This window comes from Thunnus thynnus, chromosome 10 (genome assembly GCF_963924715.1).
Source record: "Thunnus thynnus chromosome 10, fThuThy2.1, whole genome shotgun sequence".
Taxonomy (NCBI): Eukaryota; Metazoa; Chordata; class Actinopteri; order Scombriformes; family Scombridae; genus Thunnus; species Thunnus thynnus.
Window position 1 is genome coordinate 16,211,877 of NC_089526.1, and position 21,371 is coordinate 16,233,247.

General features: G+C 38.0%; 2 protein-coding genes across 4 annotated transcripts in view; both read left to right on the forward strand.

The window, feature by feature from the left end:
• Positions 1–8,636, forward strand: part of atp8b2 (ATPase phospholipid transporting 8B2) — a 29,889-nt gene extending 21,253 nt beyond the window's left edge. For both annotated transcript variants that reach the window (XM_067601477.1, XM_067601478.1), the window contains 7 exons: positions 729–952; positions 1,060–1,143; positions 3,113–3,358; positions 3,531–3,669; positions 5,293–5,423; positions 6,387–6,995; positions 7,083–8,636. In XM_067601477.1, the coding sequence (XP_067457578.1) occupies positions 729–952; positions 1,060–1,143; positions 3,113–3,358; positions 3,531–3,669; positions 5,293–5,423; positions 6,387–6,995; positions 7,083–7,172 (1,523 nt within the window). In that variant the 3' untranslated portion in view covers positions 7,173–8,636. The remainder of the gene's footprint in view (positions 1–728; positions 953–1,059; positions 1,144–3,112; positions 3,359–3,530; positions 3,670–5,292; positions 5,424–6,386; positions 6,996–7,082) is intronic.
• Positions 8,637–9,218: 582 nt separating this feature from the next.
• il6r (interleukin 6 receptor) lies at positions 9,219–20,784 on the forward strand. 2 transcript variants are annotated; one of them, XM_067601486.1, is made up of 10 exons: positions 9,219–9,495; positions 12,265–12,897; positions 14,206–14,329; positions 15,049–15,218; positions 15,335–15,504; positions 15,750–15,906; positions 16,579–16,616; positions 17,712–17,769; positions 18,099–18,204; positions 18,439–20,784. In XM_067601486.1, the coding sequence occupies exons 1-10, from the start codon at positions 9,414–9,416 to the stop codon at positions 18,698–18,700; spliced, it is 1,800 nt and encodes a 599-aa protein (XP_067457587.1). In that variant the 5' UTR covers positions 9,219–9,413; the 3' UTR covers positions 18,701–20,784. The 2 variants fall into 2 exon arrangements, with proteins under 2 accessions (XP_067457587.1, XP_067457588.1); XM_067601487.1 differs by having other exon boundaries at positions 17,715–17,769.
• Positions 20,785–21,371: the final 587 nt, after the last annotated feature.

The following is a 21,371-nucleotide window of genomic DNA, read 5'->3' on the forward strand; positions in this document are numbered from 1 at the left end:
CACACAAACATGTCCTTGTAGCTGTTCACAATTACATTATAGTGTGTTATAAACTATTTATGAAATGTTTATTTGTTGTTTATAAATGCTATATATGGAGGTCAAAATGTAAAAAGTGTTACAGAGTATTTACTCAGAACATATTTGCTACCATCAGATATTGCAGAATAATGTTTTTTCTCTCAAACAAAAATGAGAAAACAAAATGAGAAAAGTGGATGTTGAGGTGATAACCCAATAACCCAAAGTTTTGTTTCTCTATCTGTGGGTGTGATAGTCTGTGTTTTGTAAGTGTTGCGTGTTTGTCTGTCTATGCACATCATGTGTACATGATGGTTCCTCATATGACTTATAGCAGAAACACAGTAAATGCAGCAGTGATGGGTGGAGTGGTTCACATCCTGTGATTTATGCTCTTCAAGATGTCAAAATTTGCTGTTTTTTTCTCTGAGGCGTTTGTTTCATCTGTAGCTCTTGTTATAAAGGGTTTACAAGTTGTAATGCTTTATAGATCAGTTATGCAGCATATTAACATCTAATAAACGGTTTATAACACACTATAGTGTTGCTGAAAACAAATATAAGTGTTAATTAACGTACAGTATTTTTCAGTAATTATAACTTCTTCCCTTTAAAGGTATATCTTATCTTAAGTCTAGTTTTTCCAACTACAGCCAACTTTATTTTACTTCTCTCATGGTGTCCATCTCTCCTCTCCACTCCTCCAGGTGCTCATATTGGAGTTGGTATCTCAGGTCAGGAGGGGATCCAGGCTGTGCTGGCCAGTGACTACTCCTTCTCCCAGTTCCGCTTCCTGCAGCGCCTTCTGCTTGTGCACGGCCGCTGGTCCTACTTGCGCATGTGCCGTTTCCTCTGCTACTTCTTCTACAAGAACTTTGCCTTCACCATGGTGCACTTCTGGTTCGGCTTCTTCTGTGGCTTCTCTGCCCAGGTCAGAGTGTAGAGGTCATGTGATCAAGGTCAAGAGTCAGTGTCACAATTGTGATTATCAATCATGTGTGTGTGTGTGTTTGTGTGTCCATCTCCTTTCTCATGTAGACGGTGTATGATCAGTACTTCATCACACTCTACAACATTGTCTACACTTCCCTCCCTGTGCTGGCCATGGGGATTTTTGACCAGGTCTGTACAAATCATTACTACAGAGCTTTAATGTATTCTGTCATTGTGTTCTTTCCAGGAAATAGAAGAATCACTTGAATGTATTGTAGGTGTGTCTCTCATCCTTTGGTTTTGTTTTTACTGTGAAGTCTGCTATGACAACACTAGATTAAAGAAGGACAAAGCCATATTTTAGATAGCAGTTTGTCTGCCGGCCAGTCCACTTTAGTCGAGACTGAAATATCTCATCAGCAATTGGATGGATTTGCCATGGATTTTGGTACAGTCAGTGTCCCCAGAGGATGATGTCTTCCGACTTTGGTGATCCCCTGACTTTTCCTCTTGCATCAACACAAGTTTGACATTTATGATCTTTTGTGAAATGTCTTTCCATGACATTTGATACAGATACCCAGAATATTAATTCTAATAACTTTGGTGACCCCTTGACTTTTCCTTTTTGTAGTTTTGAGTGAAATGTCTCAACAGCTTTTGGATGACTGCCATGACATTTTGGCAGACATTTATGTTTCCCCTCAGGATGAATTGTAATTACCTAACTTTCAAGTAACACTAGCAAGACTTAATTTAGTTTTAATTTGTCTAGTACTTTTATTTTACTTTCATGACCACATGCAGAACTAATGACATTTCCATTTGATCCATAACTTTGTGTTGCTAATTTGATAATGAGCAAAGTGCAAAATTAAGATGGTGAATATGGTAAACATCATCTGCTAAATATCAGTGTTATCAGTTATCAATATTAGTCATCAAGTACAGCCTCACACAGCTTCTAGCATAACTATAGACTCTTTGGGGCAAATTCACAAAAGGATTGTGCGGCTTTTGCAGCTGCTAAACCTGTGCAAATGACACAAAAAGAAACCGTGTAATTCACAAAGCACCCGCAAAAGGTGAAAGGCACCGCAAACTGCGCTGCCATGCAAATAGCGTCTCGGTGTGCCTTTGCTATTTGCATGTATGTAAATAAGATAATATGCATACACTTGGCGCAAAATTAGCCCCTTCTATGCAAATGATCCTCACTGCAAAAACCGTCCAATTCACAAAGACTAGAGCTAGTAGCCAAATGCAGTTAGAGTGAAATTATTAGCATCTCCAGAGAGTTGGTGGTAACTGAAGGGCTCTCTCTCTCTCTCTCTGTCTCTCTCTCTCTAAACCTGAATCTGTGTGAAACAGCTGACCTGTAGATGTGTAGCAGATCACAGAACATTAATTACTGTCAGATCCTGACCGATCCATTTTAATGAAGTTACTGCTGCTGTGCTGCTGTGCTGCTGTGCTGCTGTGCTGCTGTGCTGCTGTGCTGCGTGCGTAAATGCAAACAATTTCTTTCTCAGTTTGGAGACGCGCTCATCGTTTCAGCTGCTGTGTGATGCTGCAGCCAGCTGTGGGCAGCAAACAGAACATCACTACTGATGTTTCTGCAAAATCCTGGATACATTCAGTGACACATGAACAACATTATTGTAAGATTCAGACATTAATCTAACATGTTTCAGACCTGCCTGAGTCACCTTAATAGCTGTAGCCTATTTTGATTCAAAATTTCAGTGGATTATGTTATAGATGCAAAATACTTGAGAAGTAAAAGAAGCAAAATATATGAAAGTTGGTTTGTGATTGTGGAGAGCTCTGTGTGTATGCATTTCTGCTAATTAAAGACACGCAATTGGAGGCTTTGCACTTGAAGCTTTGCACTCTCTGCAGTTTTCATTATGGACCAATCTGGGTGCTGAGATGTGGAGAAAAGCCTGAAACACTGGGAACAGCTCCACTCACTCAGTCAGACCCAAAACAAGGGCAAATTGTACTCAAAATCTTTTGTGAATCAGAGACGGCACAGATAGCAGTTGCAAATAATGCACAATTCATGGTGCTATCAGTGGCCGCAATCCATTCTTTGTTAATTCACACCTTGCCTTGTTTTACCTAATACAGCCCCTCACTTCCTCTCTTATTGTAGGATGTCCCTGACCAGAGAAGTCTGGAGTATCCTAAGCTGTATGAGCCTGGGCAGCTCAATCTCCTCTTCAACAAGAGAGAGTTCTTCATCTGCATTGCCCAGGGCATCTACACATCAGTGGTGCTGTTCTTTGTCCCCTATGCCGTCCTGTCAGACGCCACTCAGAGCACCGGAGAGCCCCTCGCTGACTACCAGACCTTTGCTGTCACCACGGCAACAGCCCTGGTTATTGTGGTCAGCGTACAGGTGAGTGAGGGCAGAGTGGTGTAAACTTTCCTCACAGCTGGCAGCTGGTTATTCAATTTTTTTATATATATATTGGCTATTGTATATTCAAATACTGCCTGCGAGATCAAAGTGTATTAACTGTGCTTCTTTGCTGTTTCTTGCATGTGTGTCTGTGTGTATCAATGTGTAGATTGCTCTTGACACAGGCTTCTGGACACTTATCAACCATGTGTTTGTGTGGGGCTCTTTGGGCTCCTACTTCACCATCATGTTCGCTCTGCACAGTCAGACTCTCTTCAGGATCTTTCCCAATCAGTTCCACTTCGTAGGTCAGTCCGCTTTTTTCTTTATTTGTCTGTCACACACACAAACACCCACACACACCTAGTGGAGCATGACTAATACTGGATTTTTGTGGCAAATATCAATATAGATATTTTTGAGAATAAAACATCAGCCAAAATTTGTTCTATTTTTATACAAATGCATAACATCATTTTTAAATGTAATGGAATAAAGAGGATATTTTACAGATATCAAAAGGCAAGGCACGTTTATTTGTGTAGCACATTTCATGCACGAAGGCTGTTCAAAGTGCTTTACATAATGCAATAAAAATAAACAACATGAAAAAAGAAAAACAGCATAAAACATTAAAATACTAATTAAAAGAATAGAAACATTAACAAAAGTTAAGTACAGAGACATAAATATAGTATACATAGGTACAGATGTACAACTACTTAAGGTTCTGTGGTACACAGTTACAAAAGGCTGCTTCTACATGTTATGTTTGGTTTGCTCTCAGGGAAAAGTTAGCAGCCCTTCCCCATGTTGATATGAGAGGTCAAGAGGGTTCATATGGTGAAAGACAGTCAGAGATGTATTTTGGTCCTAAGCAAATCAAAGATTTAAAGACAAGTAGCAGTACCTTGAAACCTATTCTCTGTCACACTGCAAACAAGTGCAGAAATCAGAACTGGAGCCATGTGTTCAGATTTCTTGGTTTTTTTTTGGTCCTTTGTTAGTCTGAAAGAACTGAAGTTGCAAGAGAGTGTTTTTTGAGACATTACAGTAGTCTAACCTGCTGGAAATGAAAACATGGGCATGTTGTTCTGCCTGGACATGAATCCTCTGATTCTTGCTATGTTTTTAAGATAAGTCCAAGATTACACCAAGACTTTCCAACTTTTTTTTTGTTTTTTTGTTTGTTTGTTTGTTTGTTTTGTTTTCAGAGACAGAGAGTTGAGATCGTCCAATCATTGATTTTTTCAGTGCCTTTGAGAGAGAGAATCTATGGGACTGTAATCGCTTGGTGAAAAATTTGGGTGTTGTCTGCATAATTATTATAGTGGATGCTATTGTTTTGTATCATTTGGCCTAATGGAAGCATGTAAATGCTAAACAAAAGAGGACCCAGGATTGAACCTTGGGGAACTCCAAACACTACATTCGTCTGCTCGGCTTTCCCAGTTCTGTAGATAGGACTTGAACCACTTTAGTACTGTGCCTGAAAGGCAACACTTGGAACTAATAAGAACTAAAATCTTGTCTGAATCAGTTTCTAAACAAATATCATTTAGAACCTAATGAGAGTACTGTGGTGGGGCTGAAATTCAGATTGAAACATCACAGTAACTATTTGAGGTTAGAAAGTTACATAGTTGCAGATAGACAGCTTTTTCAATTATAAACAATAAACCTATATTATCAATTATGATATAAACAAATAATAGTAGCCTACATCTTCAACAGTAAACTTAAGTGTACTACACAAATAACTATAAATTAAAGCAATTTCATTTCATTCCACCAGCAAGATCATTCACATGTAAAGTTGTCTTATATCCATGTGTGAGTGTGTGTATACAGGACTTTTGAGATGCTTTACATTGTTAAAATATAGTTGCTCATGTTTGTGTATGTATATTTCTGTATGTTTCTGGGCGCAGGTAGTGCCCAGAGCACGTTATTGCAGCCAGTCGTGTGGTTAACTATTGCATTGGCAACAGCAATATGTATAGTTCCAGTTTTGGCATTCCGCTTCCTCAAGTTGGACTTGAAACCTCAGCTCTCAGACACGGTGAGAAAACACAAGCACACTGATGAGTCCATCTTTTTCATTGCAACAACTGTTAGTGTCACGTCTTCCCAACAGGTCTGTTTGAAAACAGCGTCAGCCAATGATTAACTACGCACGTCCAAACAGGTCATCTAAGTGTGTTTGTGATGATGAGGGTAGGCTTACCGTCACTGTCCTCATGCACTCTAAATACCTTGCAAATATTGACTCAATCAGTGTAACATAATGACAGAAGTTTGTACAAGTTAAGAGTGAGCATATCCTTCTCCGTCACTGTGTCTCAAGCTTGTTGAGCATCCAACCGAAGCTGCTGTCAGCAAGCTGTGAAGAAGTTCCTCTTTTGATTTGTTTGTATTTTCTCTACAGTCATTTATTCTGGTTTCTGTCTCGATGATAAGTTTGTGTATTAAATTACAAACAATTTTGAGTTTGAGACAGAGATATCAGGTAGAAAAGTGGCAAAGACGGTTTGATCAACTATTGGAGAGCACTTCTATATGTGCAGGATAGCTAAAAATAGAAATAGCTAAAAATAGCCCAGAACACAAAATGCAAGGCACACCGAAAGTTGTCAGTGGAAAAGTACAGGATTTTACAAACCCATTTCCCATTTATAAACCCCCAGTATTTAAAAAAATGTGAGCTTAAGTATGAGGATTTGGAGTATTTGCGTTAGATAACCTGAAATAGCATTTTGCAATTTCATTGATGTTTTTTTTGTGTCCATATTGCTCATAAAGCGTCATATTTTGAACTTTCATGAAACATTTTGGTGTGTAAACCACCCAAATGAATGTAATTTTCTATCATCAGCTTTTCTTCTCTTTTTTTTTTTGATAACAGAATCTAGCATAACAACCTGTTCATTTCAGCCAGAAGCTCTCTTTCAAGTCTGCTGTGATGATCGAACAAAAACGAATCCAGCAATGATGTCCCTCTTCCTCTCCTTTATTCCTTCTCCAGGTGCGCTACACTCAGCTGGTGCGGCAGAAGAAGCGGAAGCCAGTAGGTCGTAGCGTGGGAAGTGCCTGGCGTGGCGTGGGCAGTGTGTCAGAAGGCCGTCTGGGCGCTCGCGGCAGTTCTCGGAGGTCAGGCTACGCATTTGCCCACCAAGAGGGATTTGGGGAGCTGATCACCTCAGGGAAGAACATGAGGCTCTCGTCTCTTGCTCTGGCCACCTTTGCCTCCAGACACAGCTCCAGCTGGATCGACACCCTCCGCAGGAAGAAACATAATCACAGTCACACTCCTCCCAGTGCCTCAGGGGAGTGCAGCCCAGCTCCCAGTTGTGTCTCTGGGTCAGTTCCACCACTCTCAAACTCCTCCTCTGTTCTGGGTGGCTCACAAGATACACCCATCGAGGAGGAAACAGGTACAGCACCAGCTCAAAATACACAGACTGTTCCCACCTCATCCGCACAAACTCCACCAGTTTTAGCAGCAGCTTCAGAAACAGTTGCACCTCAGAGTCCAGCCCAAGCCCCCAATGCTGGCGCCCCCCCCTCCACAGCAGTGAAGTCCCATGGAGGAGACTCACCTGGAGGCTGGACGCTCACTCTGGGGACTGTGCAGGTGAGCTACCGTTATTTCCCATTCATATATCCATATCAAACAGAAAACACAACCATACTAACAGTTAACTCTTCCTCTGTCCATTAGGAAGCTCTGTTCAGTTGGAGGGCTCGCACCAATGCATCCAATAGCCCAGGACCACCTGCTGTTGCCAAGGAAACCAGTCAGTTCGAGTGAAACATTCAGTATAAATGGAGGAGTTACTCGTTCGCTACTGTCCATCAGATCTTTGCACACACATAGAGGATGTGTTGAGAGTACTGAACGCACATGGACTCAAGGAAGTGTTATAAAAAAAACGCTATGTTGTTTAAAAAAAACTCTACGCACAGCACTCCTCTCTCTGTTTCCCAAATGATTCAAAACAAATTCATTAAATCCAAATCACAGGAGGAAGTGGCACATCCTCATGACACAGACTCTGCCAACTATAAATTGAGATTTAATGGTGAGATAATCGTTCCCACAGCATATGATGACTGTGTTTGTGAATGACTTTCAAAATCATATGATTTATATAACTGAATAACAGTAGCAGGTGCAGAAACAGATGTCAAGATAACTTACTATTAAATGTTTTAGATTGTTTCCAAATAACACAGTTATTTCACAAATTCGCTTCTCTCACAAGCAAGCATACACAGTCACACATCAATTCTCAAAATCAACAATGATTTGAATGAATGAGCAGAATCGCAAGACTTTCAAGGAAGTGCAGGCATTATTAGTAAGTGTTTTTCTGTCAAAAAATATCCTCAAGTGTCTGTGTTCACTATAGTTCTCAGTGAGAACGGTACTTTTAGTTACAGAACACTGCAAGACTTTTCCCCTTTTGTCTCATCGATCCGTTTCTTACCTCTACTCCACGTTTTCTTTGTTTGCATCATATTGATGTGTTTTATAATGGCCCAGTTAAGTTGCACCTTAAAGCTCTCTGCTGCTGTCCCTCCTCTTTGCAAGTGAGGCCTTTTTTTGGTCTGACAAAGGGCCAGATCATGTTATTGATTGTACCTCTGATGCAATGTCTCACACCAACACAGGCTGAACAGAAAGAAAAGACAGCCTGCCACTGGCTTACTCTGCAAAGGAACTTTGTGGGGAAAAAAGGCAGTTATGGAAGTTTAAAGGCAGTTTGTCAAAGTCTCACTCCTACATATTGACATTTTGTGTGTGAACAGTCGTGCTGATTCATACACTTGAGTAAAGTGCTTTAAATTTTTATTTGTCCATGAATGAAAGGAAAGTGGTTGGGGATAATCATGCCTTAACAATGCCAAAATGTTGGTCCTACAAGCTCTTTCTGGTTCCGTTAAGTTCTGCTTTATAGAAGAATATACATCCCATCTGTGTTGCAAATGCTCCTGACTGTGATTGGAGTGAGATCATCATTAAGTAGGGTAACCTGAGGAACAATATAAACCTGTTCTCGGATCTGTCCCTGTACCACAGTCATCGACAAAGCAGCTAAATAAAAAAACACCAGAATGTTGACAAGGTTTGTGAAAACAAGGCAAAACCATTTGGAAATGAATGTACTGTGCAGCATGAATTGTTCTCGGAGGGGTCTGCTTTTAGGTGGAACATGGAGCTGTTGAGTGTTGGTCAATAAACATGTCATCTCTCTTTCATGTGAGAGAAACATATTGTGTCCATGTAAATGTCATTTCAAGTAGCAATCAAAGTTTGAGGTAGAAATGACTGCTGCAAGATGTGGTTGAATGTGTTGAGGTAAAGAGAAAAAGAACTGACATGTGAGACTTTTTAAGGTTTAACCACAACAAATTGCACAATGATTTATGTAACTTTGGAATAAAATAAAAATGCAAACCTTATTGAGAATATACAAAATGTAAAGCACTTAATAAGAAGGGTAAGCATATGCTTAACTAATGCATGACTCATGATGATTTAATACTTTAAATTAATACATTATTATAAAGCTGAAGATTCCCACACTTACAGTATATCATAAGAACATAATGTACCATATATGATTAAAAAATAAGGATGATGCAGTCACGGGAAGTACAGGATTTTAAGAAATATAGAACTTCTTGTAAAAATCCTTCAGTATTTTAGACAGAAAATAGAAGATTATAATAGCAGGCCTATATTGAGTTTGCACTGAGGTTTTGTTGTGACGCCGTGGAGGATTTCCTCTGTGTAACGGCGCTGATCAAGGGGAAGAGAGCTTGGGTTACACAATAACGGGTCTTACGGACAGCAGACTGCTGCTGACAGAGGAAGCCGGTAACTCTTTAACAAGCCTGTCTGAAGTGGAGGGCTGTCACTTGTTAGACAGACTTTCATGTAGAAAGTTTGTTTTAAGTCACAGCAACTTCCAGCTGTCACCGTGTGACAAGTGTGACGATCATTGATTACTGTCATGACTGGTTAAAGGCATATTCACTCGCAAACATGCGGATTTTCCTCCCTTTGCTGTGTATTCTGTGCGCCACACCGGTGCACAACTTTCTCGACGGAACCTGCCTCAGAAAAGGTAAGCTCTGACAATAAAAGTCAAATGACCGATGACTAATTATGACTGACTCACCGATTTAGTTTTGATTTTAAAAGTCTAAAAGCAGAAGTACTCAGATTATGTACATAAGTAAAAGTACCAATACACCAATGTAAAAATATTCAGCAAGGAAAGTACATAAGTGTTTCTAAAAACGCAGTTAAAGTATTGCGGTAAAAGTAGTGGTTTGTTCCTTCTGACTGATATATTATTGTATATGACATCATTAGATTAATACTGAGAACATCAGTGTTGTCAAGAGCAGTATGTTACTGTTGTAGCTGCTGAAGGTGGAGCTAGTTTGAACTTAGTCCAGTGGTTCCCAACCAAGGGTTCGGGCCGCTCCAAAGGGTCACCAGATAAATCTGAGGGGTCGTGAGATGATTAATGGGAGAGAAGAGAAGAAAAAACAAAGTTCTGATACACAAATCTGTTTTCAGTTTTTAGACTTTTTCCTCTAATCTTTGATTTTTAGTGAAATATTGGATCATTTAAAAATTTATTGAAATGAAATCATGTTAGAAGTTTAGAGGGAAAAATTACTATTTGGTGGAGCTGTTAACAACTCATAGACATCTGAAATGTGACCCCGACTACACACTGCTTTTTGTAAGACGTCAAAAGCCAAAAAGATTGGAAACCACTGGTTTCATCTTTAACAATGTGTTGTATTTTAAAACCTTGTTATATTATCCATTGTGTTAAATCTTCATCTGAAAAGTAAATAAAACTGTCAAATAAATGTAGTGGAGTAGAAAGTACAATATTACCACCACTGTAGGCAATGCAGTGTATTGTGGTTTTGTTCCCTTAGAGGTCCATAGTTATCCACATAATTCAGATTCTTTTCTCTTTTTGATGACGATGATGATGATGATACTAAATTGTCAGATCAAGTCTGAAAATGTTCATGCATCACAGCAGCTCTATTTGCAACATCACAATCACAGAAGACAGTATTCAAGGCCTTTCAGCAAATATTTGATCTGGGATTAAGTTCCATTAATTTTAGGATTGACTGTTGTATAAAAAGTGCTTCGGTCTAATCTTGTTAAATCATGGAGCCCTGTATCTGATGATTTGATGGTAACAATTTGTATTCACTGTTCAGGACATGGTTGGAGTCAGAGACGATGTTGTTGGCCAGTATCTTATATGTTATCATAGTAGGCTGATTCATGACTTTGAAGTAGTGGACAAACATTCACAGAAGTAAAGAAGAACAAAAGTAAAAGTAAAAGAGAAAATAAATTCTGTTTTGTCTTTTTGCAAATTCAATGTGGTCTTTCCAGGATGACAGATGGTCGGTCATTATACTCAAGTATTCGTATGAAAATACCTGCTTGATTTTTTCTTTTAAGATGATACAAATCACAGCAAACAGATAAAAACTGTACTTTGTAACAGCATACTATGTGCGCAGATCAATTTAGCCAAAAATTGATTTATTACTGTGAACCTCCACAGATTATATTTCACATATTTCAGACTGAAGTATGATATTTTTTAAATAGTTCATAAAGAAACATAACACTGTTATAAATAATCAGTATCATCATCCATTTGAAATTATTTGTGGAAAAGAGAAAAAATGTTACCTTATATCCTCACATTACTATTTGTGTTCCACAGAAAAAAATTCAAGTGGTGTCATTTGTTGAGTTTTCAATCAAATTAAAGGATACGTTCCCAGTTTTTCAAGTCAGTGTTAAAACAATAGTCAGGAACCCAAATTAACTTTGAAACAGGTTTTGTTTGTTGTAATCATTCCTCCTGTTCACACTGACCATTGAAAGATCCTTCACAAATACACTTATATATATAATACTTGGATAGATGAAGCCTTATATTAGTGTTAGGTAAACTTTTAAATACATTTTTGCACAAAACAAGGACTGTGGATTTTGTCCCCCATCACTTACATTGTAAACACGTTTGGAGGGGATCTTCTAATGGTGAGTGTGAGCAGAAGAATGACAACAGTAAGCAAAATCTGTTTAAATGTTCATTTGGGCACCTGACTGTTGTTTTAAGACAGGGTTAAACAGTGAACACATCCTTTAAGTCCTTCATGAATTTAGGCCCTCTTGGCCTTCTTCCTGACACCAAAATGTTTCCACATATTAATTGCCAGCATGTCTCTATTGGCTAATCTACTATAAATCTACTTAGTTGTATTTGTTATACTGAACTAAAACCACTGGAGGCGTTTTTGGTAACATACATTTAAATTACTGATTTATTACTGAAATGCACATTCAAATTGTATAAATCTTATATGAAAAATAAACCATTCCACATCCTGTGGTAGTTTCTCTCCATCTTCTATATCTGGTCTCTAGGGGACAAAACAGAAACTGTGCAATTGCAGGAGAAATGGAGAGAATGTGTGTTTACGCTGTATAAGGGCAATGGACTTCTGACATCAAGCCCAGACAGTCGGCTAGAAACACAAATACAGTGAAAGACATATCTCAATAATTGGTTGCGTGAGTTCTGAGCTCGATCAGAAATTTAAATAAGTGAGAGATGACGAAGATTTAGATCAGAAATAGAAACAGTTTAGAGGAAACACATATTAAAAGAGGAATTTCAGAAGGGGTTGGTAATTTTGGTCATGCAACGTTGCATTCTTTTTTTTTGCTGTGCTTAGTGGACCGCAGGGCAAAAGAATTTGTCAGTTTGTTCAAAATACTGTATGAATTTACAGTTTTAAAAAAAGTCCTAAATTGTTGTTTTTCTCTGCAGAACCTCCCCCTGGTGTGTTGGTTTTATCCTCTGGCAGTAAGTTGGATTTGACCTGCAGCGGTCTTGTGAAGGTGAATGGAGTAAAGGTCAGCATTACCAGAAAAAGCTCAAACATCAACAGGAGATCTTCTGATGCAACTCCTGTTACTGCAAACATTATAACCAACACCACGGTTTCAGTGAAAAGTGATGCAAGTGTAAATACAGGATACCACACTCATCCTGCTGAGGCAGTAGTCAACACTGTGACAGGAGAAAACAGACACATTGGATATACAGATACAGGATACACAGCCTATCCCACGTCTCAACCAGTCCAGCCTACCGGTGTGAGCAGAGTGCTGAGGGGTGAATCCCACAGGGAGGCTGAAGACATGGACGATGAGGGTGATTATGAGGAAGAGGAAGAGGAAGGGGAGGAAGGGAGCAGGGTGACAAGGGGTATAAAATCCAGGCCTCAGTGGAAGTGGAACGGGAGGACGGTGGGGAAAGGAGACAGAGACTGGGGAGAAGTCACGTTTGAGAGGACAGGGGCCACACTCTCTATGGCCTCAGTAAGACCGAAAGACTCAGGGAATTACACGTGTCATCACAGAGGCAGAGACAGGTTCTCCTTGAAAGTAGCCGTTGCAGGTGAGTCACAACGGCAGTGGAGTTGAGTCAAGTCATGTATAAACATAATGTAAACGTAAAAAGCAAGTCATGCCACACATTTTGAATGTAAGGGTGTTGGTGTAAAGGACAGATCTTATGCATTTTTGTGTGTGTGTGTGTGTGTGTGTGTGTAGAGAGAATCCACTACCTGAACATATCTTGTGGACTTTAAAAGTATAAAGAGTTTTAAAAAAAAGAAAAAAAAAGTGAATCATAATGTAGGGACAGAACAGTGAGACAATTCGGATATTCAAGAAGGTGAATAATATATAACATTTTTCAATCATTTTATTGTATTATTCATTATTAGATTAAATTATTACATTAACAAATATTACCTATGTGTTTCTAAATAGATACAGTACACATTCTGTCACAGTCTGTCATCCTGCTCTTCTTTGTTCTGTAAAAAATGCTCCATGATGTCAAGTGCTGTACGCATGTTTTATAATCAAATGTTTTGCTCCTCTCTCTCAGGATAATTTAAAGGCCCCTTTTCAATTATTGCAGTTTAGGGACACCTAAATATAACAGGGCCATTGTTAACGTTACTATTAACACCTGTGCTTTTTTCCTGCTAGGACAAGTCAAAATGTCTGCTGTGAAAAAGGTCTATTTGACATGTCACAGGAGGAAAAAGCGCTGGTGTAAATAATAAAATTAATGATGGCTGAATTCCATTTAGCTGCTTCAGTTTCAGGGTCCTGGTATTGTGCATGATGGCTCACTGTCATACTGTCATGGCTTTACTAGGACACTTCAATGGAACTGAGCCATTGTTAATGTTGTTAGTAACAACTTTGTTTCTCCTACTATGATGAATCAAATGTCTGCTGTGAAAAGTACTTTTCAAGTAAAGTCAGGAGGGTTAGGGAGTTCAAGCACATTCACGCCCAGACAGTCCTGAGAAGTCTAGGGACATTTAAATTAAACTTAACCATTTAAAAACGACAAACACTTCCTGGTTCCAGCCTCTTAAATGTGAGGATTTGCTGCTTTTCTCCATTTTATGTCATTGTGAAATTGTAAATTCAATATATTTGGTTTTTGGACAGTTGGTTGAGCAGAACAATCATTTAGATGTCATGTGATGGGCATTTTTTCCATTGTTTTTAAGATAATCTAAAAAATAATTGGAAGTTGAATCCCTAACAAAAGTAATCATTAGTTACAGCCCTAATCCTACCAGTGAATGTGAATGTGAGTGCTCGGTGGTTGGTGTAGGAAAATGTAGGAGAAACAATGAATGAATGTACAGTATCTCTGCATGTCTTCTATATGTGTTAGATCCTCCTGAGACTCCCAGTCTGTCCTGCTACAAAAAGTCACCCAGTAGTAAGATTCGCTGTGATTGGACGCCTCAGATGCCTGTTACTAAACGTCTTAACTGTCACCTCTTACTCAGAAAAGGGTAAGGACAGAAACTAACACTATAAGTGTCTCTTTGAATGATTTATATGTGATGTGAAGATGGTTGTTAAAAATGTATAAAACATCTTTTAATGGTCCAATCTGTAATATTTTCACCATGTAACCATAATGTGAGTTATATTTGCGTACATACGGTAAGAGCTGTTTGGATGGTTATAAATGGACAATCAAATAGGCATAGAGGGTTCCATCCTTATATTCAATAATTTTATATAATTTCATTTACTTTAAATCATTTTTGTTAACATTCTTTGAGACTTTTGATTATCCCTACTCTGTCATGGTTATTTGCCAGTTTGTCAGTTTTTCCCAATTAAAAAATAGAGTATTTACCTGTTTTAGTTTAACGTTTTAGACTAAAAATTAAAACAATATGCAGAAGTTAGCCACTTGTTTGATTTTGGGACTTCCTGCAGAAACATGTAGGTCAGCAGTAGGCTGTGGAGGGTGTGATATAATTTTGAAATGTGTAGTACTTCATACGGCTGTTTCTTTTTTTTTTAAACTACTTGCAGTAGATATCTTAGGTGTGATTGTGTGCACTTTGGTCAGAGATGTCAACACACAGAAGAAAAATAAAGTTTTAGCCACATGACAACAGCAAATCAAGTAACCTTCTGCAGATGTTATACTGTATCTCACCCCTTACTGTGTGAGTGACCGTGTCCTTTCTTTGTCTTTCCCACTACCTTCTCTCAGCCCATCAGAGACATTCCTTCCTTTGCAGTGTTCATACTCATCTCGTTGTTGGTGTGCTCTTGACCACAATGAGGACGAGCTGAGAACCCTTCATATGGCCTACTTGTGTGTTACAAACATTGCAGGCAACGCCACCAGCACTGTCCTGACCTTTACACCTCTGGACATTTGTAAGTGGAATGTGTCGAGGGCTGGTCTGCCCATGTTATATGTGTGTTTCACTTGATGTGAAGGTAATTATAGCACTCTGAAGCTGAACTTACTATATTCCTTCCTGCACCCTCAGTAAAGCCGGACCCTCCATCACGTGTGTCTGTCCGGCAGGAGGAGGGAGAGGAGAAGAGGATGACGGTCACCTGGAGTCTCCCGACGTCCTGGAAGCGTCAAGACACATATTATGAATTAATTTATGAGCTAAAATACCAACCCTACACGTCCTCATTTTCTCATGAACAGGTGCGTGCATGGCAGTTTTTGAACTCTCTGTGTGTGTGTGTGTGTGTGTGTGTGTGTGTGTGTGTGTGTGTTCAATAGTTAAATGCATTGTTAGCTTTCGTGAAACAATGAAACACTCTTCTGTTTCAATTGATGACAGCGTTGGTTACATTTCTGAGACTGCATTTTTCAAAAAGCCTATTTTGTCTGTGTGATGTGGTTGTTAAACCTGGTTATCTTACCTGGTTGTCTGTCTATCATTGTAGATACAGATGATCAAGGGCGAACACTCCTACACAACCTCCTATACTATCACCGATGCAATGCCCGGTGTTAAGTACCTGATACAGCTCAGAACGAAGGATGAATATGACGGTCAGTGGAGTGACTGGAGTACACCCGTCTATGCCAGCAGTTGGACGGGTAAATTCACATGTGCACACAAACACACACATAAAGAAGCAATTAAGCCATTTCAAAAATAGAACAGTACAGTAATCCAGTAATACATGATCCATCCGGGACACGGACAAAAGTAGTCATGACAACCTCAAGAGGCAGGGCTCCTGTTTCCTTCCCATATGATTGGTTTTTCCAAAGATGTGTATATAAATATCCTGCTGTAAGGGCATACTTATACTCCCTCCAGTTGTATTTCCCTTCGTCTAAGAAAGCAAATAAGTGTTTTTCACAGGATGCTGAATATTATATATAATATATTATATAATATGGTCAAAAAATGCTCTGGTTTATGTTAAACATATTTGCAAGGCCAGTCAAATATACTTGATTTAAAGACACTTTAGTTTACCTTTGGATTAGGTTTGGAGCTCAGTGTCTTATAAAGGAGCTTCTCGCACACATTATTCAAAATATTCATTCAATAAGTACATCAACAAAACGCTTTGGTCGCCATAAACATTCTTCAGAGTATGAATTATTTTTAAAAGAACTTCAAAGAACTTGAATACATGAGTATTAGTGCGCAATCTACAATGTGTTTATGCTACACTTTTTTCAATGTACAGCTGAATATTCTGTTGCTTCCTTTCCATCAAGATTTTTGATAACATGTATGTATGTCTCTTTCCTCAGCTCCAGTCGAGTTGTCAAATGATCTGACTACTACAATGGTAAGAGTTTCAATGTGTCAATCATTTATGGAGAAATCATTGATGCTCCCTCTCTCCCTCTTTGTCATTTTTAGTCATGCTAGCAGCATGGCCCTAGTGATGGTAATGTCAGTCTATCCACTGGTCAGTCTACCAGTTTGGTCCTGAATTAAATATATCAATAATTGTTGGATGGATTGCCATGAAATGTGATACAGATATAAGTGGCACCCAGAGGATTAATCATTATCATTTTGGTGAATGCTTTAATTTATCCAATACTTTGGTTTTTGATTTTTACTAACCAAAAAAAAAAAATCAAATTCTATGATTAGAGATCAAAATTATATTAAATATTTTCCCAGTATGTCTTTTATAGTGAATTATTGTCATCAAGGTATTTGGCAGTTGGTTGGTCCAGACTGAAATATCTCAACAACCATTGGATTGATTGCTATCAAATTATGTATAGACATTCATGGACCCCAGAGAATAAATCCTACTGACTACTACTGGGTGAACCAATGCCAGCAGGTTGACATTTTTGGCTTTTAGTGAATGTCTTCACAAACTTTGGACAAATTGGCATAGAAGTTTCTACAGACCTTCATGGTGCCAAGCAGATGAAGCTCACGTTCACATTTGTGTTTTTGAGTAAAAATGCCCTCTGGAGGCTGGAGGAGGCTGGAGTCATGAAACTTGGTGCACAAATTCATCACCAAGGTGATTACACACTTTGAAGATCCCTCAACTTTTCATCTAGTGCTATCATCAAGTCAAAATTTCAAATGATCCAATACTTTGGTTAATGACCAGATATTTGCAAAAGTGATGACATTTCCGTCTTAGCTATACTTTGTATTTAGTGCTAATTAGCAAGAGTTAGCATGCAAACATGCAAAACTAAGATGGTGAGCATTGTAAACATACCTGCTCAATATCAGCATGTTACCATTGTCATTGAGGGGATTTTAGTGACATTAGCATTTAGCTCAACGCACCGCTGTGCTTATACATAGCATGAAAGAATATTCTTGTTCCCTCACACATGTGCTGTATACAGTATTCACTGCTGTCCTAACTCACACCATCTCTTGTGTCACCTTCTTTAACTAGCAGTTACCAGAGGAAGCAGAGGAAGGCTCTGGTACCAATGACATTCCCACTTCTGATGGTAAGACAGCTAGCAGACAGCAAAAAATTAAGTGCGTGTGTGAAAGAGAGAGGAGGGGGGGAAAGAAACTCTCTAATTGCTGTTAGCGCTGAAAATCCCCTCTGGTTCACTGGGTTTTAACAGGAAGCCGTGTCATCATAATAACTGAGTCTCAACAACGAAACAAGCCACAGGAAACATGGCTCAACATACCTATCACACACACACACACACACACACACACACACACACACACACACACACATTCAGTCACACCCAAACATATACTTTGATGGATGCTATTCAGGTCCACTAGGATTTCTCACAGTCTTCCCCTCTCTTTACACCAGAATCAGTGCGTAGTGGTGAAGACGACCCAGTGAAGATGCATCACGTCCTGTGGATCTCTGGTTCATTTGTTCTCTTGTCAGTCATTTTGGCTGTCTACGTGTTCAGGTGATGATATGTCTTATGTTAACTAAATGTATGTCTGAGTAAAAAAGCGTGTCACTAAGAATGTTTCCTTGAAATTCCCTGCTCTCCAACAAAAATGGGTACATTTTCAACATGAGTCAAATAACCAAGGACAGTGAATCACTGTCCTAAATTGCAAACATCAGCAAATTATTTGTGACAGTCCACTTTAAGCATGGCAACTTCTTCATTTGAACCTTTCTCTTTTCATTTCAGACACAAGGAAAGATTTATGTCGAAACTCCACAGGCTGAATATCATCACCCAATGTGGGGACTCATCTCAGCCTCAGCCCTCCGCCCCAACATCTCCAGAAGGGCAGGCTCTGATGACCTTTGCCCCTCCGCATCACAGAGAACCCAGAGTGAGCGAAGGCAAAGAAGGGGAAGAAGAAAATGAGGAAGAACATAGGGTGAATGGGAGGATAGAAGCCATGCACTTCAACAACTCAAGTTATTTCTTGGTCCAGAGGGAGTGACAGTCATGCAGGAAACAGCAGGGGTTAAAAGCTATCAAGAACATTTGAACTATAAACAATCTTTGTATCTCTGGATTGTTGACAAAAGGATAATGGACTTAAAATTGTTATGATTGTCCTATGATTCTCAGTTTGAATCAAACTCAGGAACAGCTTGAATATTTTCTGTCTCTATCTCTATTTCATGCCTAAAATACCTCTAAAATGACTTTTTTTGTTGTTGTGTTGTCAACCAAGCAGCCTTTAAGCTACTCTATTCTATGTCTGTGCTATTTTATTTTTTTTATAAGATTTTATTTAGATTTCTCAGTATATACAATATTCACTTCCAACATCAACCAAAGAAAGACTAATAATCTTAACGGCAAAGAAAACAAGACAGGAAGACAAAACGAAACATAATAAAACAACAAAAAACAAAACATAACATAACTTTTACTCCACAAATCAAACAAACAAGCTCAACATCAGTATCTTCATATCTGATCAACTTAAATGATATATGTTAAATATAAATAAACATACACATACATCATATATAACTTGAATACCATTCTACTACAAAAAACAAAACAAAACAAACAAAAAGCAAAGAACCTCAAACCAGGTTTCAGTATAAAGGCCACATTTTTTATGGACCTAATGCTTGTAATACTTCTTCCTATATGATTTCTAATTGAGTTAATTTGTACTTGTTGGTGGCTATCGTCTTTTCCATACTCAAATAATAACACATTTCTTTTTTCCAGTGTAGTAGTGTAGGAGGGTATGTGGATTTCCACTATTTAAGTATCAGCTTCTTTAATACGATTGATGAAAAAAGAATAATCTATCTCCACTTATACCTCACTGTATCTTGTAATAAATCTTGAAAATATGTAAATTTATGGATTAAAATTAAATTTTACCCCAATACCTCTGATAACCAATATTCTATATCAAACCAAATCTTCTGAATTTTGCTACAGTCCCAAAAAGTGTGGATCGATGAATCTGTAATTCCACATTTAAAACAGTTCCTCGATATATTTCTATTATATTTATTGACTTGAACTCTTGTAGTAGGTTCTCTACATTATTTGATATTGGATTAAAAGCAAGTTTTCATTAGCCATAATACCTCTTGTTGAATTCCAACATCCCCTCAATATTAAATTAATATAATTTCTCTTTAAATCTTGGACCCACAAATATATTCTAAAGTGCAACAAAGTTTCTACAGAATATGATTTCTGCAGGATTCTGTAAACTTTACCTGTTGATTTATTATCTGTTGTGAACCAAATATAATTTCCTCTAAATTTCTCCACTGTCCAAATGAATGGAAGTCAAAACTTTTGAGTTGCATATACCTGAAAAATTCTTCATTAGACAAACCAAATTTATTCTGCGGATCATTCCAAGAAATAAATTTGTTTTTCATTCATTAAATCATTAACAGCTTCCATACCTCTGTCCCTCCATGTAGACCAGCTTAATAATGAATTTTGAAGTATTTTTTGGAACTGATATCAACTCACTCAAAATACTCTTCAATTTTCTCCATGTTGCTGCCAAGTTTCTTACTATAAAATTGAGAACTGATGTTTTTATCCTTTGAAAATATATACAAGAAAAGGTTTTGAGGATAGATTTGTGCATTTTCAACATGAATCCATTGCTCCTCTATTGTATTTTTGGCTCTATGGCTTACTGTAGGTAAAATGCTTGAGTCGAAAGGTCATTCTAATTCAATCCAATTTTAAATCTGGGAGATTAAATCCCCCTTCCATCTTTGGAAGATGTAAAACCTTCCTTTTAATTCAATGATTTTTCTTCCCCCATATAAAGTCTGTAATGATATAATATATTTTTTAAAAGAATATTTTAGATTGGGTCATTGGTACCGTCGAAAATAGAAATTAAAATTTTGGAAGCCACATCATGTTAAATAGATTGATTCTTCCTGTCTGTGCCATTTTAAAGTGTGTTGATAAACTGTAGAGGTCTAGATGTAGGCCTGATTATGGGTCTGTGTTTAGAATAACACCTAATTTTCTGGTTGTATATAGTTTTGTTGAGGTTTATTAAACAGATCACACAAATCCAAGCTTACTGTGTTTTTTTCATTTAAAATGAGTTTTGGACCATGCTCAAATTAACAATATTAACAATGTTGAAGACTATTGTTAAAGAGAGTGTCTGTGTATTATTGTATAAGAATCAAATCACCAGTCTATCTTAAAAAGCACAGAAACATGCCACATGGTACCACAGCTACTACTGTGATTCACTGTTCTTGCAATATGAACAAAAAAAGTTGTAGGGTGAATTAGAGTAAGACAATTTTTTCAATTAGTACTTCATCAATATATTTTGATATGAAGTTAATACATTATATCCAACCCCAATACCATTCAGAAATCCCTGAGGTGTTTTCTAATCATATCAGAAAAGAGATATGGATATATCACACCTGGAGAAGAAAGGGCAATAATAAAAATGTATTTGTCTTAAATGATGTGTCTTTCCTAATGTGGGACAGTTCAAGCAGAAAGGTTGAAATCACCTTAACTGATACAACAAAAATGTTTGGTCAATAACACTAAAGGCCAAAGTGTATGACCATGTTTGGTCATTTCAGTAATTACAATGTTTTTGCTGTGACAAATAGAATAGTAATGTATTATAT

What these genes read in the sequence shown, in the direction of transcription:
- il6r (XM_067601486.1), top strand. Translation starts at nt 9,414, where the DNA reads ATGCGGATTTTCCTCCCTTTGCTGTGTATTCTGTGCGCCACACCGGTG. An exon ending in CTTTACACCTCTGGACATTT is followed by an intron (nt 15,219 to 15,334) that starts GTAAGTGGAATG and finishes CTGCACCCTCAG; the next exon opens with TAAAGCCGGACCCTCCATCA. An exon ending in TTGGCTGTCTACGTGTTCAG is followed by an intron (nt 18,205 to 18,438) that starts GTGATGATATGT and finishes TTTTCATTTCAG; the next exon opens with ACACAAGGAAAGATTTATGT.